The sequence below is a fragment of the Pelmatolapia mariae genome, linkage group LG20, assembly GCF_036321145.2.
Source record: "Pelmatolapia mariae isolate MD_Pm_ZW linkage group LG20, Pm_UMD_F_2, whole genome shotgun sequence".
In the NCBI taxonomy this organism is placed as follows: domain Eukaryota; kingdom Metazoa; phylum Chordata; class Actinopteri; order Cichliformes; family Cichlidae; genus Pelmatolapia; species Pelmatolapia mariae.
In genome coordinates, this window is record NC_086244.1 from 18,334,159 (window position 1) to 18,355,971 (window position 21,813).

The following is a 21,813-nucleotide window of genomic DNA, read 5'->3' on the forward strand; positions in this document are numbered from 1 at the left end:
CCCCCTGAAGATTTTTCTGTCAGCCAGAGGAAAGAACAACTCATGCATACAGCTGTCTGGTAATATATGTTTGTACACATGTCCAAGGACAGAAAACAATAGAGATTTATTCTTTTCTATCATAAGATATCTCTTGCTTTCCCCTTCTTCTCACTGTCCTCCTATCCCAGCCCCCGCGCCTCTCCCGACACAGTTGTAGAGAGCAGAGCAATGATGCGTGTCTTAGTGAAACCTGGTGAATAGTAATGAACCAAGCCTGTGTGTCTATTTGAGGGGAAGCGAGAGAAAGACAGCGAGAGGGAACGAAGGGTTTGTGGGTAAGGAGGAAGAGGGGTGGGGGGTGTAGACTGAGTGAAAACAGGGCTTTTCTTGCGGCACTGATGCAGCACAAGCAGCAGTGGTGACTGACAAGCGATACAGTTGCATTAATCCTTTACACTGTTTACATGATCGACTTCGCTTCTGTGTCACACGGCTCATAAAACCATTCTAACCACACTAATGTGACGTCACTCAATTAAAACCTTCAGCAAACTGCATCTTTTTACAGGGTGTGTTTCATTATACAGTAGCCCATTCTCCTTATCCAACCCCCCCCCCCCTTCCCCCTGTCGATGTGAGGGGGGGGGGGGGGGGGGGGGGGTATTAGTAGAGGAAATGGATGAAGGGGGAGAAAGCTGTGATTGAGTGTGGCTCAGAGAGGGGCAACAGCACCTGCTGTCTTCAGCTCAGATTCACGAGGCAAAACAGCAGTCTCCCTCTACTAGTGATAGACTATAAGGAAGACAAAGGAGGGAGAAAAGAGGCCCAAACAAAGCTTGAGAAACTCTAAAGACACCAGGCTCTTCAGAGCAGCACTGGCTTAAAGCCTTAAAATTTGAAACCCAGACTGTCAACGCTGTACGTGGAGAACGACAAAAGACAAAGTTTGTGTCATCAGTGGGAGAAGACATGAGCATTGTGAATAAGAAAAAATGTAATCTTCTGTATACCACCAAGGAATAAATGAGTGGAATATTCAGCAAACTGGCTGCAAAGATCAACTGGAGTGCCAAGACTGAAAGGAAGGGAACAAACACAATAGACAGCCCCCCTACCTCAGCCCCTCTTTTATCCTTTTCCATCCAGGACCCATGGGCACTCTGCCAACTACGAATCTTAAGAACTCATTCAAAGAAAGCCAAAGAAAGGGACTTGTTTAAAATCAGGACCCATTCTCTTTCGGTCTCTTGTTTTTCCTTACATTTCCCACATGAGGACAGATTTTGGATTGCTGTTTTTACCGTATTTGAGGAGTGGTGGGAAGGGGGTGGTGGTGGGGGGCAGGGGGCAGGGGGTGGTGTGGGGGGTGAATTGCCATTCATGTAACGTTTCATCACATTCGTGTTTTGAGAGTATTGTGAGCGAGCGATCTCCCTCCTGAGCGCCCCCCCCCCTCCTCTCCCTCTCTCTCTCCCAGTTTTCATTCTGCTTTTACTCCCTCTGTCTCCCCACTCTAGCTCCTGCTCACATAGTAACTCCTCCCCCCCACTACCCATTGTCTCTCCATACAGTATTAGGCTGAGGGGATGCCATACTTGGTCCAGCGAGGGACGCAGGAGAGGGAGAAGGAGGTAAGAGTCAGATTTATAGCGCAGGAATGCATCGGGCACTATGAATGCAGGTCACCATCACTTTAAGAAGTGTGCCGGCCAAAATAGACGTTTGTTTTCATCAAGGCTGACAGTGAGGAAAAGAAGCAGCTTCAGTAATGTTCTAGCGCTTTCATATGTTGTATGCAGTACTTCAGCATGTTTTGGCTGTCTTGTCTATCAGTGAAATGCATGTGTTTTTGGTTAATTACAATTAAGTATAGGATAACATACCCCCACAGCTTTTATAAACAGTCAAAATCAGTGTCCAGATGTCAATTCATTCAATATTAGTCGTTTGCTGTGCTTTTGTATCTTTGCACCTGTATATTTTGGAGAAAGTTTGCTTACTGCCCATACCTCTCTGCTACAAAACAGGGAAATGCATTAAAAATGATAAAACATAGCCGTAATCAAAAGCCTTTAAAAACATCTGGACAATGATGATTGCCTGAATTGGCTCCCAGCTGAGAAGGACCATGTACGATGTTTAGGGATTAAAGCTAATCCTGCCTGTGGCTGAGATTCACCTTCCCGTCTGGACAGAGACTGACACAGGGGCTTTACTAATTTATGCTGAGACATGCATGAGCACAGGCTCCCTGAAGCTCGGTGCCAATGGTCTTTTTTGAACCTGGAAATGGCTGATTGAGTAAACACTTTCCTCCAATAAGTAGCTAATGCTCTCTGTCAGAGGTCATGTGAATATCCAGCATATGTAATACCAGCGAGATATTGATCTAAGTGTGCAAACAGTCAGATGATTGGAACCTCAAGAAATCCTGCTGTGCTTGTGCTTCATTTTGTTATCTCTGTGGAATAAAGTTGCCTTGTATGGAAGTTTGGCCTTACGAACACATAAAAAGCAAAGTCAAACGCAGAAAAATTATGAGACAAAATGTATTATAAAGTATTTTATGCTCTTGCTAGTACTGTAAAACATAAAACAGGTGCATAAAAGGGCAACTAAAAGTGGTTGTCTCAGTACTGGACAGTTGCAGCCTAGTACAGGAAGCTTTGTGTGCTTGTCTAGAGGAAAAAAAAGAGGAGGCTGTCTCAATGGGGCTTTTGTTGTTTGAGTTGGAGACAGCAAAAGCACAAGAAAAACTGACTGACAAATACCTGGCCTCTCTGCGCCTCAAATACCTCAGAGTTACACTTGATACAATGTCAACAAATGCCTCCTCTGTCCTCCATAGTGGCCCTTTTTCTTTCTGTCCACAAGATTTTTTCATGTTTTTATAAAGACTACTATAATCTGAGAAGACATCTGGGTGAGCAGATTTGGCCTGCATAGCTTGAGTGCTCAGTCTCCACTCACTGAGAGGTTGAAAATGGCCCAGAACACTTCCAATAGTTAGTAGTGCTTAAAATTGGGGTGAACAGTCTGGTCTGTCGGTTCAGTATACAGAAATTCTGCAACTTGTTTAGGATTCAAGAGTCATGGCTGTATGAACGAATATCAAAAGAAATATAACAAATGAATGAAGCTCAGCCTATCAGTATCATGGCTTATATTTTAGACAAAATGGATGGAAATGTTGTCTTTATTTTTGTGAAAAATAATCTCTGCCATTATTAAAAATTGCAGAGCTTTGTGCCCAGTGCTTGGGAAATGATCTCATTTGTGCTTAATGAAGTCAGGCAAGGGTTGCTAGAGAATATAGTTTATGTAATGTGTTTTGAATTCAGAAACAAAATCCTTTTGATTAACACTGCACCTTTTCTCTGTAGACATTGATTTAAAACAGCATTTTTAATCAAAGATTATTCTCCAAACCCCCTCAGGAACTGAAGAGCTTGCAGAATACTGCTGTAAGATTCAAACATCAGCAAGGGGTCAATTTATTTGAGTCTGTGCTGTGAAAAATACAATTTCTACTGTCTAATGACTCACAAGACAGTCTCATTTTACTCCCCTGGGCCTCAGAAGAATACTTCCACTTTCTTTAGTTAATTATTCATGCGGATGTGAGTTTTAAATCCTGAATGCTGTCTGAAACCTGCCCTTGTTTTTCCTCTCTTTTTGTTTTCGAGCTCTGGACCTTAAATGCATGAGTTCTCTGAATGCATCCGAATCACTGTTTGTGTATTACTGCCTTCCAAATCAAACCACACATGCGTCTTATGGCTTTCTATTCCTATGTGAGTTCTTTCTAACATGTCATGTAGGGTTTAAAGCCATTGGATACACAGTGGACTTTCAACTGAGGAACTCTATTTGAAGATTTTTGGGGGTTTTTTTGGAAAAAAGAATTTGTCAGGTGTCTTTATTGTGATTTCCTTTCATATGTACAAAAACCCCCCAACAAAAACCCCCCAAAACAAACCGAAAAACCAAATACAGCTCAAACTAGTTAAGGAATGATAAATTACAAATAAAGTATTCCCAGCATGCGGGATGATTTATGTTACTTTGGGTTTGTAGCATTTTATTTAGACCAGCTATTTGTTGCCTCTGAAATCTTTTGTAATTACATCAACAAAGCTGTAGCCTGGAGCATCGAGATCACAAAGCTCTTTTCAATCAAACTTCTGGAGTTGGGGGGCACATATAGTCAGTTTGAGTTGCAGCTTACATAAGATATTTTCCTAGGGATGTTTTTTGGGAAATGACTGACTAGATTTCATAAAATGTGCGACTTAGCAGATGGTTAAGGAAATGAAACAAATCTTTTATTGCTGCTGCCAGCCTTTCCAAAACATCCACAAAGAGCTTTGTTTTCTAGTGGGAGGTTTATTGTCATAGTCACGACTCTTTGCATACAGAGATGTGTTTAATTCAGTAATGTGGAATGTTCTGTGCCAGCTGCCCGTTTAAAGTGGACTTTGTGATCTTTGTAAGCCTATTCGCCTCAGCATAGACTCTTTTTTGGCATTTCTTTTAATTTTTGGAGGAAACACCCTGTTTTTTGAAATGATGAAAGAGGAGATGTACTAGATCTTGCTTCAGGGACACGTAGTAACATAGGTTTAACAGCGATTGGTCAAGACTTGTAAGTGCATTCATGAATGCAGCAACAACAACTGGCATTTAAAAACGAAAAAGAAAATACACAGTGAAGGAAACAAAAAATATTTTGACTCATACCAACTGCTGACTGACTATAAAGTCACTTTAGCATGCCTGCTGTTGATGTGAATTCATTAAAAAAAAAAAAAAAGTCTTTAAAAGGGGTGTAGTTCACAAGGCAGCCCTTCAGTGGGTATTTACCCTCAGGGAGTCTCCAGAGCCCTTTGAGCCAAAAGGACCTTTTGCCTCCAGCTCTTCCAACCAAGTACCGTCTTCTAATGATTTAGTTCCTGAGCTTGCGTTTGGGTTTATGTTATGTCACTTTAAAAAAAGAAGAAATATTTCCTTTCCAGGTTTGCTTAGTTCTTTGTTTTCTATTGTTTTCTAGTGACCAGTGAAATAATAACAGTGGTGGTCATTGGGTAATTAATAAATAAAAACAAATTGGATTAAAAGTAAATCAAAAAGTAGCATAAAATGACATTTGTGAATGTTGAATGTTTTAGTGGCTTTGGCTTGATTTAGTTCTAGGGTCGATTGTTTTAATGTTCTCACTTTAAAATATATAAAAAAATTAGAGGAGCTGGCAATGATCAGTGACAAAACTCATGTCACGAGTAGATGGTTTGTACTTCAGCTAACTGAACAATCACAGCACTTTTATCAAGTGCTTCACATGTGAATTGCTGTGGTTTGCCTGCTGTCTCGTTTTAACTAGATTTTTCAAAAGGATTCAAAAAGCATTTGACCTTTTGACCACAATAACTCCCTGATGAATATCTCGTGACTTTGATATATCCATAATTGGTCTTCTTGAATCTTATCTGAAGACTTTTTGTGTACATTAAAAAAATCTTTTAGGCTTTGATATTTAAAAACCACAAAATTAAGTGATTTCTGAAGACAAACAGAGATGATTGCTATAGCAACATTTCACCAGTTTTAACACAATGGCCTTTATGGTTTCCTCTGAGTCAGTCACAAAAGCAACTGGCCAAGTGCAGCACTGCGGATTGACATAAAACAGCATACAGGTTCATAACTTTAACTGAACTGATCTAAAATGGTGCAAATTATTGGCAATAAGCAACAGTTCAACAGTTATTTTCTGTAATGTTTGCATTCACGGATCAATATAGTGAAGTTATGCAGTTACATATGTTTGAGCTAATATGAATAAAATAACGCTTGTGTTGTTCAGGTGATCAGTTTTGCTTTATCCGTGGACACTTTAATGGGCATGACGTTGCATTCTGGTCACGATGTATCTTGTTGCTCTGACACTCAGTTTATTTCAAGTCAGACTTTAAGATATTATACCAGCTTATTAGCCAAACAGCATGTCACTATATGCAACAATATCAAATAGGACAATGTAATTTCTGAGTATATAAATTCCTAAATACATTTCACCAGCCAATTTATTACGTATACCTGCTCATATCTAATCGGCTAATCACATATAACCAATTCAATGCATTTAGGCATGTAGACATGGTCAAGTAAACCCACTGAAGTTCAAACTGAGCATCAGAATGGGGAAGAAAGGTGATTTACAGTAAGAGACTTTGAACATGTCATAGTTGTTGGTGCCAGATGGCTTTCACTATTTCAGCTGCTGATCTGCTGGCATTTTCCAAACAACCATCACCTGGGTTTACAGAGAATGTTCTGAAAAAGAGAAAATATCCACAGTGCTGCAGTCCTCTTAAAAAAAGAAAAAAAGAAAAGAAAGGAAAAGAAAAGAAAAAAAGGCTTTTTGAGAATGGCCAGAATCTTTGAACTAACATTAAAGCAACAGTAACTCAAATATTCACTTGTTACTGCCAAGGTAAGCAGAAGGGTGCGTCTAAATGCACAACACATCAAACCATGAGGCAGATGAGTTACAGCAACTCAAGACCACCTGTCAGTTAAGAAGAGGAAACTAAGGCTACAGCTTGCATGGGGTCAATAAAATATGTAATAGAAGTTAGGAAGAATATTGCCTGGTTTGATGAGTCTCCATTTCTGCTGCAACATCTAGATGATAGGGTCAGAAACAACATGAAAACATGGATCCAACCTACTTTGTATCAATGGTTCAGGCTAGTGGTGCCACAATGGTGTGGAGGATTTTCTTGGCACACATTGGGCCCCTAACATCTTGTTGAATCTAAGCAATGAAGAATTTGGGCAGTTTGAAGGCAAAAGCAGGTCCTACCCAGTACCTGCAAGGTGCACCAGATGAAGTGGCCGATGAGTGTATGTACGCATCCTATGCATCTAAACAAGAAGAGGAAGAGTTAACAACTCCATTCCAATAGAGATGCTGTTTAAAATTGATTGCACCTGAAACAAATGAATTAAATTCATTTGCAACGATCTCTCTTATTACTCTGCAGGTTAGTAATCTATAGTGGTTTGTAGTGCGAGGCTGAAGGCAAGACAAGGAATCATGGACACAGAGACTAATCCTATCTGAGAGCTCAGTTTGTGTTTCAGCTTCTGACCAGCTTAGCTGCATTTAGAACCAGTTCAGCTAAATCAGAAGTTACAGGAGCTTAAAACACAGTCGTATGCTAAACAAGACCTGATTGTTATGTCAGAAGTCAGCACAGAGTGAACTGAACTACACCTAAACAGCAGCTAAACATTAAAATTTGTGATAGGGAATAGATATGCCTATATGCTGACAGGCCTGGAGAATAATCACCATAGTGATAATACTTTTATCTTCAGTGCTGGGAGGAGATGTTGATATTTTCATCTTGTTGTTGTACCCCAACAATATGGAAATACATCAGATATGAGTTAATCAGTGAAGTGAACTCTATTATTGAGATTAGCACCCTTGACAATGAGCTCATGCCTTGATGCAACAGTGATAATGAATTTATCTTTGCTGGTAAATTGCATTATGTGGAAAAATCCTCAAGGTTATGACAACATTGCAAATAGCGCAAGTATATATATATTATTATTACTGTTAAACTGCTGGAAACAGGTCTGATCACGCAAATATGATGCATTCTGTGAATTATATTATAGTCTACATTTCTGCAGACACTGGACTTGTGGGAGAGCAACAGCTGTTATATATTGTCAGATTGTACAATATGGGAGATGGTTAATTGTAAATGTCACAAAAGTAACTAAAAACAAGTGAAAACAACAAATAATAAAATCGATCTAAGCTGTCTTATCCAAAATGCAGATTCAGAAAACACAGTAATGGGTTCATGTGACTTTGACTGAAACAAGTTTTTTGACCATCTTACAATGGAACTAATGTCATACTTATGTTGTTTCATTTTTTGTTTTAATTTTTTTAATTTTTGCTATTATTTTTCCAACACCTAAAGCAAAAAACAAACAAAAAAACTCATAAAAACAACAATTTGCAATAAAAACACCAGTTCACATTTTTATGTGCAGTATTGAATGTTGTTTTTCTAGAAATGGTGAATAATAAGAACAGCACTTCCCTCTATATGTAATTAGGGTTTTTTTTTTATGTTGAAGTCTTTTTCTGACACATCCAATGTCACTCCAAAAAAAACAAACCTATGTCTGCTGACATATTAGATTCCCTGCTTAACAGATAATCACCTGAACCAGTGTTTTTCCTTTTGTTCTTCATCTGCTCACAGGTGTCAGTAAATAAGTACTCACCAATTCAACGGCCTGAATGCATCACTCCTGTCAAAATGCTGCTGCAGCAGCATATATCACAGTGCCAGCAGCAACCAAAGTGTGGGTCACACCTGGAAATCAAAGGTATGTGATTATTTTGCTGAAACTGCTGTATACATCTTTAAATTCATAATGAGAATCAGTCTTTACTCACTGGAAAAAAAAATTAACTCATCATAGTAGAAACCTCTAAATGTCAATGGCTGTATCCATCACAATAGGGAACTTAAAATATACAAATCAAAAACGCTTGTGCTTTTCCTTTTTAATGGCAGTATGTCTCCACCAGCTCTAATTTTAATAAACAGACTTCCATTTAGATGGAAATATTTTTAGAAATTAATAGTTTTAGCTTTAAAGTAAAATTACAATAAAAATCTTTTGCTTTCTAACTAATATTCTAGCTCAAACTTGTACTGCAAAGTCTGGACTGCATTTTCAGTTTTCTACTTAGTTTAACAAACAGACATTACATGCAGCTGAAACATATATAAATTCACAACGAGCCTGGATACTGGTCTCCTGTATGTAACGCTAAGTTTCTTGCTGCCAATCAAGTCTCGGACTGCAGCTGTTCTCAATCTAGTCTGATTACAGTAGAAGGCTTTCTTCGCAGTTCCACCGAGGACATCGAACAGTATTGTTTTCTCATATTCTGCTGTTGTCTTGTGAAATGCCGTTTGTGGAGGACCCCGCTCATCTCTCTAAATCTCGTCTAAAGTCGGATTTAGTCGCTCATAACGTCGCGCTGCCACCTGCAGCGAGCAAAAAGGCAGTGTATTTGGAGCTGCACCTCAAACACATTGATCAGAAAAACGCGGCGGATTTCTCCAGCGACGAGGAGGACCGTGCAGGAGATGTGAGTTCATATTTGGTGGCTACATGGTTTTCTACTATAGACTCTTTCGAAGTAGAGACGAACTTAATGAGTGACAGTGGCAAAGTATTTGCTCTGTGCAACGGCTGTTTAGTATCGGCCGTCACAACTGATGTCCATACATTAAATTGGTATCAATAATGCCAGACGTTGCCAGTACTAATTCTTTCACACCGCAGCAGCGCAAGTTCAGCAGCTGTGTGCTTTGGAGGTGTGGAGCTCTGGACCATTGCTTCCCAACAGCCCTCTTGCTGTTGCACACTTGAGGACTTCAAGCACTTAAACCACCAGCTGTACAGTTGGTATATGTTACATGAGATGTTTCTGTAATGGAGGCTACCATTACAGTCGTGTGCGCACCTGTCACGCTCATCTAGCTCTGTTATGAAGGGGAACGCTGGCGCTTGTCTGGAAAGACTTCATGTTTTGGGTAAACTATCAAAACTAAGCGCAACATTGTGTCAGTTTCACCTTTAGAAACTGCAAGATAAAGTGAATAGGCGTTTAAACTGAGAAATGGTAAATGTGTGACGTTTCCTTGGTCCCCCCCCCCCGAATGTGAATTATGAGTTGCAACCTAAGTTTATACTTTTTTTTTTCTAGTAAGAGCTCTTTTGAAGATCCTACTTTACATTTAAACAACAAGGGGGACTAATACTAATTTGTCCTGTCATTTTGTGTGTTTGTATCGTAATAGAAAACAGATTTGCCAAAGGGTTTTTTTTTTCTTATTTGGTATTTTATATTATGTATCAGAATTTTTTTTTTTTTAATTTGTATATTATATTTATTTTATATTACTTTTCAGTTGCATGCAAGAACCAGCAACCATCTTCAAATGCCAAGAATGCTAGGGTTTGGTGGGGTACAACAAAGTAACTTTATTTGGCTTTAGTGTGAATAAAATTTAAAATCTTTATAGCTCTTTGTTGTTGTGTGTGGTTTACCTTTTTTTTTTTCTTTTTTTTTCTATCATATCTAAACATGAAAGCAAATGACTTATAACATGATTAGAAGACTGAACGGATCCATAAATGACAGCCTCCAGCTGTTTTATTTCCTGGCATTTAACTCACAGCTGTTATCACTTTAAGTCGAGCAAATCTTGTCTTTGTTAGGACAAGAAAGATCCAGAGGATGCAGAGATGCCTGTTCCAAGTTGTCTGACTGATGAGGACCTCAAGGCCACACTACGCAAACATGGTGTTAAACCTGGGCCTATAACTGGTGAGGGTTATGAAAAGATTTTTTTGAGCACCTTTTCATTTTTGTTTCCATTGAAAAAAAGTCTTTATACATAACATTCGGATGGTTTTTAGATCTATATAAACCTTAAGAGCAAATTGGTCTCATGCTGTGTTTTAATGCCAGCCTCCACTAGGGTCTTGTATGAAAGGAAACTCCATAAACTGCTGCAGTCTGACAGACGTGAAAGGTTGAATGAAGCAGACAAAGCTGTACTGTACTCTGACTCTGACGAGGAGGAAAAGCAGCAGGAGAAGGATGAAGACTTGGGTATGACAAGAAATGTTTGGGGTTTATTTGAATAAGATTTTGCTTTATTCGTATCACAACGTTGTATTTTTCTCTGGCTTGTACAGGTTCAGAAAAACAACCTGACCCTTCAGACCAAACCCAACAAGAGAGCAGCCAGGTGAGGAATTATTTTAGAGACTTTGGTTCTTTTAGATGAAAGTCACTTTTTTAACAACTTTCTCTTTTTAACAATCTGGAAGTAAGTTGGCCTTACTTATTGCCATCTGCTGGGTATCATACTGCCACTAAACAGTTCTATCACAGCACAAAACTTCCCTCTAGTGCCACCTAATGGTTACTCATTGCAGTTTTAATACTGGATTCAGATTTTTGCCAAAGCATTTGAATTGTAACTTTTGATGTTTTCTCTTATTTTCTTTAACTTTTCAGAATCACATTTTTTACCCACAGTGCTTTTTACCCTCATCAAGGCTGGTAATTACTGCAGATATTTCATATCATTTCAAGAACATTCTGTCAAACTGAATTCTTAGGTGATACCAAAGTTTTTTTGTCCCCCCCCCCTTCATGGGCTTGGCTTTTTAAGCGCCCTTGTCCTCCTAGGAACACAGAATCTAGTTCCAACTGGAATTCACGGAATGCGTTAAAGTCTTCAGAGCGGAGTCAATCTCAGTGCTCACAGATTATTAGCACATCCGCTGCAGATCACCACACAGGATTAGGATCAACGGTAGGCTGGTCTTAGTAGGCGCCCTATGAATTTGAAATTCTCTGCATTCCTTAGTCTTTTTTTGCTTTGTGAACCTCTTAACGTACCAGTTCGATGGTTTTTATTTTACAGTGTCAGGCATTCATATAGAGATGCATCATGTTTTATTGCTTTTAACATGATACCTTGCAGGTTCTACCTAGATCAAAGTCCACTGATGACTCATCACTTTCTTCTCAATACTTCAGCATCACTCAAATGGTTGAGGAGGAAAGTTGATCCACATTTAAAGCTCCATATTCAGTCTTTATTTTTGTTATACATAATCTCTGCTGGAGCTGTTGCTCAGTTTACATTCTTGCTGTAAATAGATGGAGAATTCGAGCTTACGGTCTGTCACAGACAATGCATGCGAATTCAATGGGACCAGTGTGCAGGAAAACTGGGCACAGTCAGACAGGGTCAGTAGAGCTTACGGTGTTCCGTCGCACTTTACACACAAACTTTGGTGCTGGCTGAATTGTTTCAGAGGTTTTTTCACAATAATGGAGAATGGTGTCATATGCATCTTACTGGCTCTTAAGATTTGGATTTTGATCCATATCACTTGATGGGATGCACATGCAATTACTACACAAGCACTATATGTTTGATGGGGTGTTGATTGAATTTTATAGATTTATGTCATTTTTATTTTAAATCAAAGAAAGTTCAAGCGGCACATTAACTTTAACAGTTGCTTAAATGTTTTACCAAACTCTAGTAACTGGAAATCATATACCAATGTCATGCATCGTCAATATTCTGGTTAGTCTTTCCTTTCCCAACCCACTCTGATTTACGGGGATGTTTTTTAATTAAAAACAAACTTTGGAGCAGAACCTTTTTTGTTTTTCATTATGGTCACCATCTTTCCATTCTACTTGAAATGCAGGGCTCCTGTCTTTACTGTTTCTGGTTTCATTTGTCATTTCACTCATTTTACCGTCTTTTCTAGCCTCCCCAGGAACCTGTGAAAGATGCTTTCAAGGACATCCTTCCAGACAATAAGACCACTCCAACAGGGATCTAGTAAGTACCACACAAACCCTGTTGAAACTCTTACTTGCTGCATAAGAGATAAAATAAAAAGATTAAAAAAAAAAAAAAGTTTGGCAGATAAACATCTTTCACATGGTATAAGTGCTCTGACTCAATTATAAGGATGTGTATTCCATTGTTTTTCAGCGTCACTCGCCGGAGACCCATCAAGGGTGCCGCACAGAGACCTGTCCAGTATTCCTACCCTGACAGTCCTGTGAGTCCCATGACCCAGCAGAGACGGGAGGTGGAGCGCTATCTTGTACCCATTCACATACAGATTTTAGTTTTCATAATTGTAGCATGTGTCCTGTACCTTATTTATGTTAATGTTGAGGACAGTCTAAGCTATTGGTCATACGGTGAGGACAGGCTTCTGGTTCAGGCAGAGTCACAGGACGCAGATGTTGACTATGCACAGGATTAACATTGCTTTAATTTAGTGTTACTTTAACACCGACAGATTTTGTTTCCCCTTTTAATTGTTTGCAGAAGCAAACTGCAAAATCCAGTTATACTTTTTTCTTTCTTTTTGTTGTTTTGTTTGTATGTTTGGTTTTCTATAATATTGTCACTGTTCTTGTTACTATAGAAGTGATGCCGAAACGGACAAATTTTAAAAATTGTCTATTTTCTTAACCCTAATTGTAATATTGCCTTTTCACAGAACTTGTCACGGTACTTGGATGCCTTTTTTTTTTTTTTTTTTTTTAAATGTTTGATATGTACTTCAATAAAATTTCTAAGCGCCTTTTCATACTGCAAAACAAGCCTTTATTGCACACAAGCTTTGTAAATTCTTTCCCCACCCGGATGGTTATTTAACGAAAACTGAAATAAGCTCTTAAAACTGCTCTCTACATAATGTAGGCGTGACTGTCTGTGTCTGGCAGCGGGTGGCTCTAATGCAAATTCAGCCTACAGTCACAGTCAAGTCGACGAGTTCCGGGGTAAACACAACTGCTACAATGACTGAGTCGGGTTCAAAGTTAAGAATATTTAAGTTTTTAAAGATAATTATTAGCAGCTTGCTTATTACAGTCCTATTGTTATTTACAATAGCGGCTATCAGGACTTTCTCACTGGACGTTAACGCCGGACTTCAACTCGCACACTGGGAAAAGACGAATAACAAATCGCTCGTCATTGACCACCATCAGAGAGAGGAGCTCCTAGCAAATTTTAAAGGTATTCGGAGTCGTGTTGTAGTGGATGTACATGGAGGTAGAGAGACTTCTGTTTGGTAACAATTTGTCTCCATTTGTCCAGAGGCAATCCGCATCCCCACCGTGTCATTCTCAAATACAGAAAGCAACACCACTGCGCTGCTTGAATTTGACAGATTCCTCCGAAAAGGTAAACCTGCCAGTAAAACGTGCTTAAAGTGTCTTTCTTTTATATATAATGTGCTCAACGTGGATATAACTGATGGCTGTGGACGCTTGCACGCATGATTTGATCGGTCAGTTGTAGCAAACTCTAAACGTTAATGTAGTTTTTGTATGTCAAACTTGTGTAGCGCTAATAAATGGATAAAGACGCAGTTAGTGTTTGCTGTGCAGATGTACTTTGTTCCGTACACCTTATTCAGAATTGACCTTTCGACGTTTTGCCGAGCCAAGGTATGTCGAAACCTACATTGAGATGCACGTGGTTCAAAACATCAAGTCACATGACCTGAGGTTTTGGTGCGTTTTACCTGCTTATTCTAGTCTTCATTGGAGTGTAGAACAAATCCGATGACAGGTAAACTTCCAGAAAGCTTAAAAATAATCATCATCATTAGCAGGAGTGCCGCCATCATTAAGCAGCACGTTACACAACAGTTCATGGCACTTTTTTGGCAGCTGGTTAGTGAAACCCATATAACCACAATGTAACCCTCAATTCCACTGTAAAATACTTAATTGATGCCTTTGTCAGTGACACACAATTCACTGTTTTATCTAATATTTTACTATTTATTTGGAACAGTATCTTTCAGTGCCTTGATACACAATATTGCCAAAAGTAGGGGAGACCGGGGATAGTTGTAACATTTTTGACATTTCTGTCTGTAGCTTGGAGCTCTTTTAAGGTAGTGGATTCAAAATGTAATGCAAAGTATTTACATGTCTCTGCTATTAAATAGTGCAGCTATTTTCTCTGCAGCACAATTACCCATTGCATGGTATGGTCTCAAACACAAAGAGTGAAATGTTACAATTAACCCCATAGTCTGGGTTAGTTGTAACATGTCCTGGGGTGAAATGTAACACAATGAAATAAGGGTACTGACAAAACATTAACATGTAATCTTTGTTTATTCAACACATGAATGCACTTAGAGCCATGTATGTAGCTATGTGTGTGTGACAGAATGCAGAAATCTAGCTTTTGAACATATTCCAACCCCCCAAAAAAAGACAAATTATGGAATTTTCTGCAACTGAATATTTCATTAATTTTGGTTGGTCTTCCTTGAGTTTGGCCTCATTGGCTCAGTGGGCATTATAACCTACAACTCTTGCACCAATTTTGAACATAACAATGAAGCTAAAAAATGTAGTTGTTCACCAGCATCGCAATTCCATTACTTTTTATCATGGCTTACCTTGGTGTGGTTTGCAAAGTGCTTCAGAAAGATGAGGAAATCTGTTTCTTGCACCCATCCTGATTTATTTCCACTACCAATACTTCCTACTGGTCCATCTCTGACACAGTGGTCTGCATAATGTATGTGTGGGAACACAAACAGTGGAGGAATTGTGTTGCCAATGGCATTAACCGCATATACAAAGGCAACCAGTGAACCTCTCTCTGCTAATGTTGTTGCCCCAACTTGTTTAATATAAGTTAAAGTAATAGTGTGGTAAGTTGTAACATCTGCATTATTGTTACAACTAACACAGACTGTTGCTGTTACAACTGACCCAGACTCCTATAGCCGTGAACTAGCTAAGATTACAGCCAACGGCTAAAACATTAGCACTAAAGACCTACACAGAATATATCCCCGTAGACATACAAATAACATAATTTAAGTTTGATGAGTTTAACTGCAAAGCAGATAATGCTATTAGAAATTGAAATAAAGTAGATAAACTTACTTTTTGGCATACAAATGACTTTTTTTCGTGTTAAATTGTCTGTGTTTGACAAAACGTGCTGATTTTTCACATGTGATAGCAGAACTGAATTGGGCATGCACAGGATGAGTCACATCATTTGAAACTTAGCCCTGATTGCAGAAATTGGAAGTGTTACAACTGACCCACGTTACAACTATCCCCGGTCTCCCCTATTTGCTTGTCTGCCTTCACACTAATAGTAACTGAGTTACATCCCATTCTTGTTCCATAGAGTTTAATATTATGCTGACCCACCCTTTGCAGCTAAAAAAACAGATGCACTAAAATGTGTCAAATTAGTCAACATGTTAGCAGTTGCACCATCAACAGTTGTACTAGCAACAACTAATATAATGTCCTTGCAGTCACAAGAGGCTGCTGTTGCTAGCACAAGCCATGGACAAGTGCAGCAAGAGACAGAGCAGTCCCAACAAAAGAGTGGCCCTCTTCCTGATGTACTCATGGATTGTTTGTTGTTGTTTCATCCTGGATAGTTGTTCTGACACTCATTAGTCCAAGGCGTCCTTCTTTCCATTAGTGTAGTCTCAGGTTGGAAGACCTGTATTCAATGATTTGGACAGTTGATTTTTGACTTTGCCAATATAGTGTATTTTGGTAATATGATGCCTATGTATACCTGCTGCAGGTGTGCCATGAGAACAGATTCTTCCAATTCAAGAAAAGAAGCTGACTCTGCTTAAAAACAATTGAAAACAAATAAAAGTCCTTATGTTTAACAAATGCAGAAATTGATACATGATCTTCACTTGTTCATTTTCATTCACAATAAGGATAATGCATGCATTACATTACATTCACCCTTCTTTCCAAACATCCCTGACAAAGTGGGAGACATTTAACTGCGGTTATAAGAATAAACATAGCAGCCATTTCTCAGTATGTTTTATTTTATAAATTGGATTGTTACTAAGCAACTGAAAAAGCCTAATGTATGTTAACAGGGGGAAAATTATATTTGCTGAAACACTTCATTACAATCACAGCTTGTTGTCTTTAACTGTTTCAGAGTTTTCCTTGCTTTGGTGTATGGGGACTTCTCAAAAACATTTATTGTTCGTACAGTGAGAGAAATAATTATTTGATCCCCTGCTGAAAATGTGAGCTTGCTCACTTACAAAGAAATGAACAGTCTCCAGTTTTTATGGAAGTTTAATTTTAAGTAAGTGAGACAGAAGTTGATCACCAGTTTTACACACATTTCAGGAGGGATTTTGGCCCACTTCTCTTTGCAGAAATTCTCTAAAGCTTTTAGTTTTGTTGACTCTGACTTGGCAACTTGAAGTTTCAGCTCCCTCCACTGACTTTCTAAAGGGTTGACATCTGGAGACTGGCTATGGCACTCCATAAGAGTGCCATAGCCAGTCCATATGATTATAATCTGTTGTTGTTGTTGACTGAAATAAAATTTCAATTAAAAAAAAAATTAATTCAATAAGCTTAATGTGCTTCTTTATTTAACCATTTACCTCTTTTGTTGCCTTACAGTATGTTTTAGGTCATGCTGGAAAACCTATCCATGAACCATCTTCAGTGTTGTGTGTTAGGGGAGGAGGTTCTTATCCCAGATTTTATGCTACATGGCCCTGTCCATTAGCCACTCTATGTGGTGAAGTTGTCTGGTATCCTTAGCAGAAAAAACAGACCCAAAGCATAATATTTCCACTTCCATGCTTGTCTATGGAGATGGTGTTCTTTGGGTTCTTTGGTTTCATCTGACAATAGAACTTTCTTCAAAACCTCTGAATCATTTAGATGTTCGCTGGCGAAATAGGGACGGGCCTGCACATGTGCCTTCTTGAGCAGAGGGATCTTGCAGAGCTGCAATTAATTAAAGCAATAGATGATGAATTTAAGAAAAGAATTGCTCTTTCAGCTTGTTTTGTTTTTGTCAGCCTTCCCTAGAGTTTTCTCTTCTAGCTTGGTTCATCATGAATTGGTGGCAAACTACAGCCACTTGTTTTGGGTGAAAGGATCACAGCCTGAACTGGTTCCATACATGCTGCTGGCCCACATTGATGTAGTACCTGCTTCAGAGTCAGATGGTTGGGAAGCGCCGCCATTTTCTGCAAAGGAGATTGATGGCTTCATCTACGGCAGAGGAACCATAGATGACAAAAACTCTCTAATGGTGTGAAAACATATTACTTTTGTGTGAGCTTACTTTTAAACAGACTTGAGGTATATTTGGCTAAACTGCTGATTTATTTCTTCTAGGGAATACTTCAGGCGCTGGAGTACTTGCTGTTAAAGGGCTATGCTCCACGCAGGGGATTTTACATCGGTCTTGGTCATGATGAAGAAGTATGTTAACAGTTTCACTACGACATTACAACCTTAAATGGGATTGGAAATATCACATTTTAATGTCTGTGCTCTTCAAAATCTCTTTTTTAAGATCAATGGTCTCAATGGAGCGATGAACATAGTGCGTGTTCTGAAGCAACGTGGTGTCCAGCTGTTGTTTGTCATGGACGAGGGCCTGACTATATCTGATGGAATCATTCCTGGTCTTGAAGGACCTGCTGCTCTGTAAGAACCTGCCTGAACATGTGTTGTGTTGTGCACTTGTGTTGATCACGTCTTATGTGTATGTGTACGATTTATGATTTGCAGAATTGGGTTAAGTGAAAAAGGCCAGGCCGCTATAAAGCTTAGTGTGTCTGTAGCCCCTGGTCACGCCTCGATGCCTCCCAGGGAAACTAGCATTGGGATCTTAGCCACAGCAGTCAAAAGGTGAGAGGAACATTGTTTTTAAACTGTAATGAGTTCTGTTTAGCTTCTCTGTTCATATGTTTCACTGCCTTCCATAATTTTACTACACCGTGTTTAAAAAGCTAGTATAAAAGATTTAACTGTGATCCTGCTTCCTCAGACTAGAGGACAACCCAATGCCAAGGTTATTTGGTTACGGCCCTGAAGGTGACACTTTTGAGCATCTGGCCCACAAGGTAGGGTAATCTAAGTACTTCTTTACTAGTAGTATACTCCTGTACTCATTCTTTACTAACTACAAATTCTTTGCCTTCAGTTCAGTTTCCCACTAAAGTTCATAATGTCGAATTTGTGGCTCTTCTCTCCGCTCCTTAGCAGGTAATAACTACTAAATATCATTTATATATAAATTCAAATGTCATGTTTTCTTGTGATTGGTTCCAGTGAAATAGACCAGTTTTTATGTTTCAGGATACTTGAAAGAAAACCAATATCTAATGCATTTGTAAGGACTACCACAGCAGTCACCTTTTTTAATGCAGGAGTAAAGGTGCAGTGATTATTTTAAATTGAATGTAATTCACAAGAAGTAAGATTTTAAGCCTGTTACTTTTCTTTGTAAAAATTCAATATCTCCCTCCCACTGCAGATAAATGTTATTCCTTCCCTTGCTGAAGCTTATGTAAATCTACGAATTCACTCAGCGCAGTCGGTACAAGAGGTAGAGTTTGAAATTTTATTCTGCTTTTTGAGAATGAATGCCTTACTATGTACACTTTGACATGAATATGAGATGTGTGCTGTCTTTTTTAGGTACTGGACATCATCAAGGATACGGTGGGCGACCAGCGAGTGAAGGTAGAACTTGTTGATGGATTTGACCCTCTACCCATCAGCGGTGCTGATGAGAAGGTCTTTGGCTTCCAAATTATTAAGAAAACGGTGTTGGACTTGTTTCCAACAGTTACAGTTGCTCCAGGTAGAGTTCATACAGATTTGTATGGAAGCATTTTAAAGCATCTTTCAGGACATTATAAATAATTTAATATCATATTTAAATGTGCAGGTATCTGTATTGGAAACACAGACAGTCGACACTTCGTCGACCTGACCAAAAATATTTATCGCTTTTCCCCGGCTTGGTTTAAGCCAGGTGACCCTGAGAGGTGAGAATTCAGCAGTTTTTATTACTGTCAAAATATATTTTGACCAAAAATGTCTGCAGACCTCAATTTAAAATTGAACAAATACAGTAAGAAGAATTCCACGTGCAGTGATTATTTCTCAACTTTAGAAACAGATCATGCAGCATGAATAGAAGAGGGAAATATATAAAATACTTTCTTGTTCCAGGTACCATGAATCCTTTTTTTTGTTTCTCAGATTCCATGGCATCAATGAAAGGATTTCCACTAAGAACTACGAGGAGATGATTGTTTTTTACTTCAATTTGATCCAGAACTGTGATGTTAGGAAGCTCCCTGAGCCCCACAGCTCTGTCCATGAACTCTAAGCAATTGACAACATTGGTGATAAGATAAACACATGAATAGCATACAAAATGCATTGATATTGCACTAAATAACTTTTGCATTATAGAATCAGAAACTACAATTTTGCTAATTTCAAAGTGGGATGTACTTTTATCTTTTATGTGGACTACTGACTCTTTTCAGTGATATGTGAGTAGATGGAGCACTGACCTTTCTGCAGTAAAATCACTGTGAATTGGCTATCTAGAATTTTGCATTCAAGATTAAGTTTTGGTGCTCTATGCAGACTGATGTACTATTTTTTTTCTGAACTCTATGGTGGTATGATATGATTTAATTAACCAATTATTATATATTTTTTATTGTGGGACACTGATAGTAGTGCAGTCATAAAGATACATCTTATGGCTTTTTGATTTGGACCGCTCATAATGAATGGTACTAATGACAGCACTACCTACAGGGATGCTTAACTTAAATAAAATACTGGACTTAATGCTCAAAGAATGCTGTGTTTTACTGGCTGACTCATTAAAATGATTCCAGATTTGTAAATGTGATTGAATCTGTGCACAATTTTATTTTTAATTACCCCTCAGCCATAACAAAGGAGGATCAAGTGTTGTCATCAGCCCGAGTGTTGTGTCACCTAGGATTTTCAAAATGATTCCATACTTGCATGTACTAAAAATCTCAGATGAGTCTGAATCACAGTTACTTTGACCTAACAGAATTTTCCCATAATTATTTCTGATGAAACACAAAATGAAAATCCTTTTTAAACGTGTGCTATATACAGTACATATGAGCAATTTTACAATAGGTTTAGAATAAGTAACATTGCTGAAAATGTGACAGTTTTATCCAGGTAGAAATCTTTTATGTGTAATAAAAATAGCTTTAATGTAGAGTAAAGAAGACAAGAAAAGAGTTATTAATTAGAGCAAATGACAGAGAAGTGGTTTTGCACAAATTTGCGTATTACCTTTCACAGATGGAACGTAATGACCTTAAAAATTAAAATGCATTAACACAGCAGCCAAAACATGAAATCTTAAAATAAAATCTTAAGATGCTTGAAGTGAAGGTCATTAGTAATTGCAGATTTTTACTTAGATTTCAAAGCGGATGTGATGGTTATTCCCTCAAGGCCCAGTGTATCCTATTTGATACATGAGTTTTTACATTTTTAATAAAAAAAAGATCTTGCAAATTAAAACTCTTATATGCAAATTCAATTTATTTAATTACTTTGAAAACATTTGTCAGACTGCTCAATCGACACTTCAATTTCAAAAAAAAGATTCTGAATTTTTCATTTTGAAAATTTTATTTTTATTTAATTTATATTTTAAATTGTAAAAAATAAGTAATGAGCTTTGTCTAAACCAGTCATATAACAAATGTCAAAATCATTTTGGTCATCAAAACTAAGTACTTTTCAACTTTTCGTCCAAAAGCTTTGATTTTGTTTTATTGATGAGCCAGCAGAATGTACTCTGTTGTAGTTTTTCTTATTCTGTTCAACTAAAATATTTGTTCTGACTTAAAAGTCAACCCAAAGTGAAACCCAAAGTCACTCCTTTGTGTTTCACATATCTTATTAAAATTTCATTTATTTTTACAAATGTATACACGTTTCCAGCGACCAAAACCAATTATTTTTTAATATTTTCTACACAGAAACAGTGGGTCTTCCTTCATAGTTAGCATCCTCAAATGAATAATCTAATTATAATAATTATAATGAATAATATTTTATTTCATATGTTGCCAAACCTGGATTAGGTCACACAAGGCCAAACCTCAAAACAATAAAATTCAGATGAAGGACATGCATTTGTGCTTAAATGATCAAAACTGTCCAAATGTGGCATAATATTATACTGACCCATAAAAACAAGCTGTAACCCCAAATTCAGAACAATTGCCACTGATATCTCCTCTGAGGATTTTGAACTAGTGTTGGTTCTGCTGATTGTGCAGTACATTGCA

The 21,813-nt window shown here is 38.2% G+C and overlaps 2 protein-coding genes across 2 annotated transcripts; both read left to right on the plus strand.

Annotated features, from left to right (window-relative positions):
- Positions 1–1,505: 1,505 nt before the first annotated feature.
- On the plus strand, positions 1,506–13,188 carry LOC134619361 (lamina-associated polypeptide 2, isoforms beta/delta/epsilon/gamma-like). The gene is made up of 7 exons (XM_063465152.1): positions 1,506–1,613; positions 8,277–8,403; positions 10,315–10,423; positions 10,568–10,711; positions 10,798–10,850; positions 12,400–12,473; positions 12,630–13,188. The coding sequence occupies exons 3-7, from the start codon at positions 10,342–10,344 to the stop codon at positions 12,907–12,909; spliced, it is 633 nt and encodes a 210-aa protein (XP_063321222.1). The 5' UTR covers positions 1,506–1,613; positions 8,277–8,403; positions 10,315–10,341; the 3' UTR covers positions 12,910–13,188.
- A 206-nt stretch (positions 13,189–13,394) lies between these two features.
- LOC134619360 (N-fatty-acyl-amino acid synthase/hydrolase PM20D1.2-like) lies at positions 13,395–20,338 on the plus strand. Its single transcript, XM_063465150.1, has 13 exons — positions 13,395–13,670; positions 13,752–13,838; positions 17,506–17,741; positions 17,828–17,914; positions 18,009–18,142; positions 18,227–18,346; positions 18,486–18,561; positions 18,642–18,703; positions 18,797–18,875; positions 18,975–19,046; positions 19,139–19,304; positions 19,392–19,491; positions 19,709–20,338. Exons 1-13 carry the CDS (start codon positions 13,451–13,453, stop codon positions 19,836–19,838), a joined length of 1,569 nt encoding a protein of 522 aa, XP_063321220.1. The 5' UTR covers positions 13,395–13,450; the 3' UTR covers positions 19,839–20,338.
- The last annotated feature ends 1,475 nt before the right edge of the window (positions 20,339–21,813 follow it).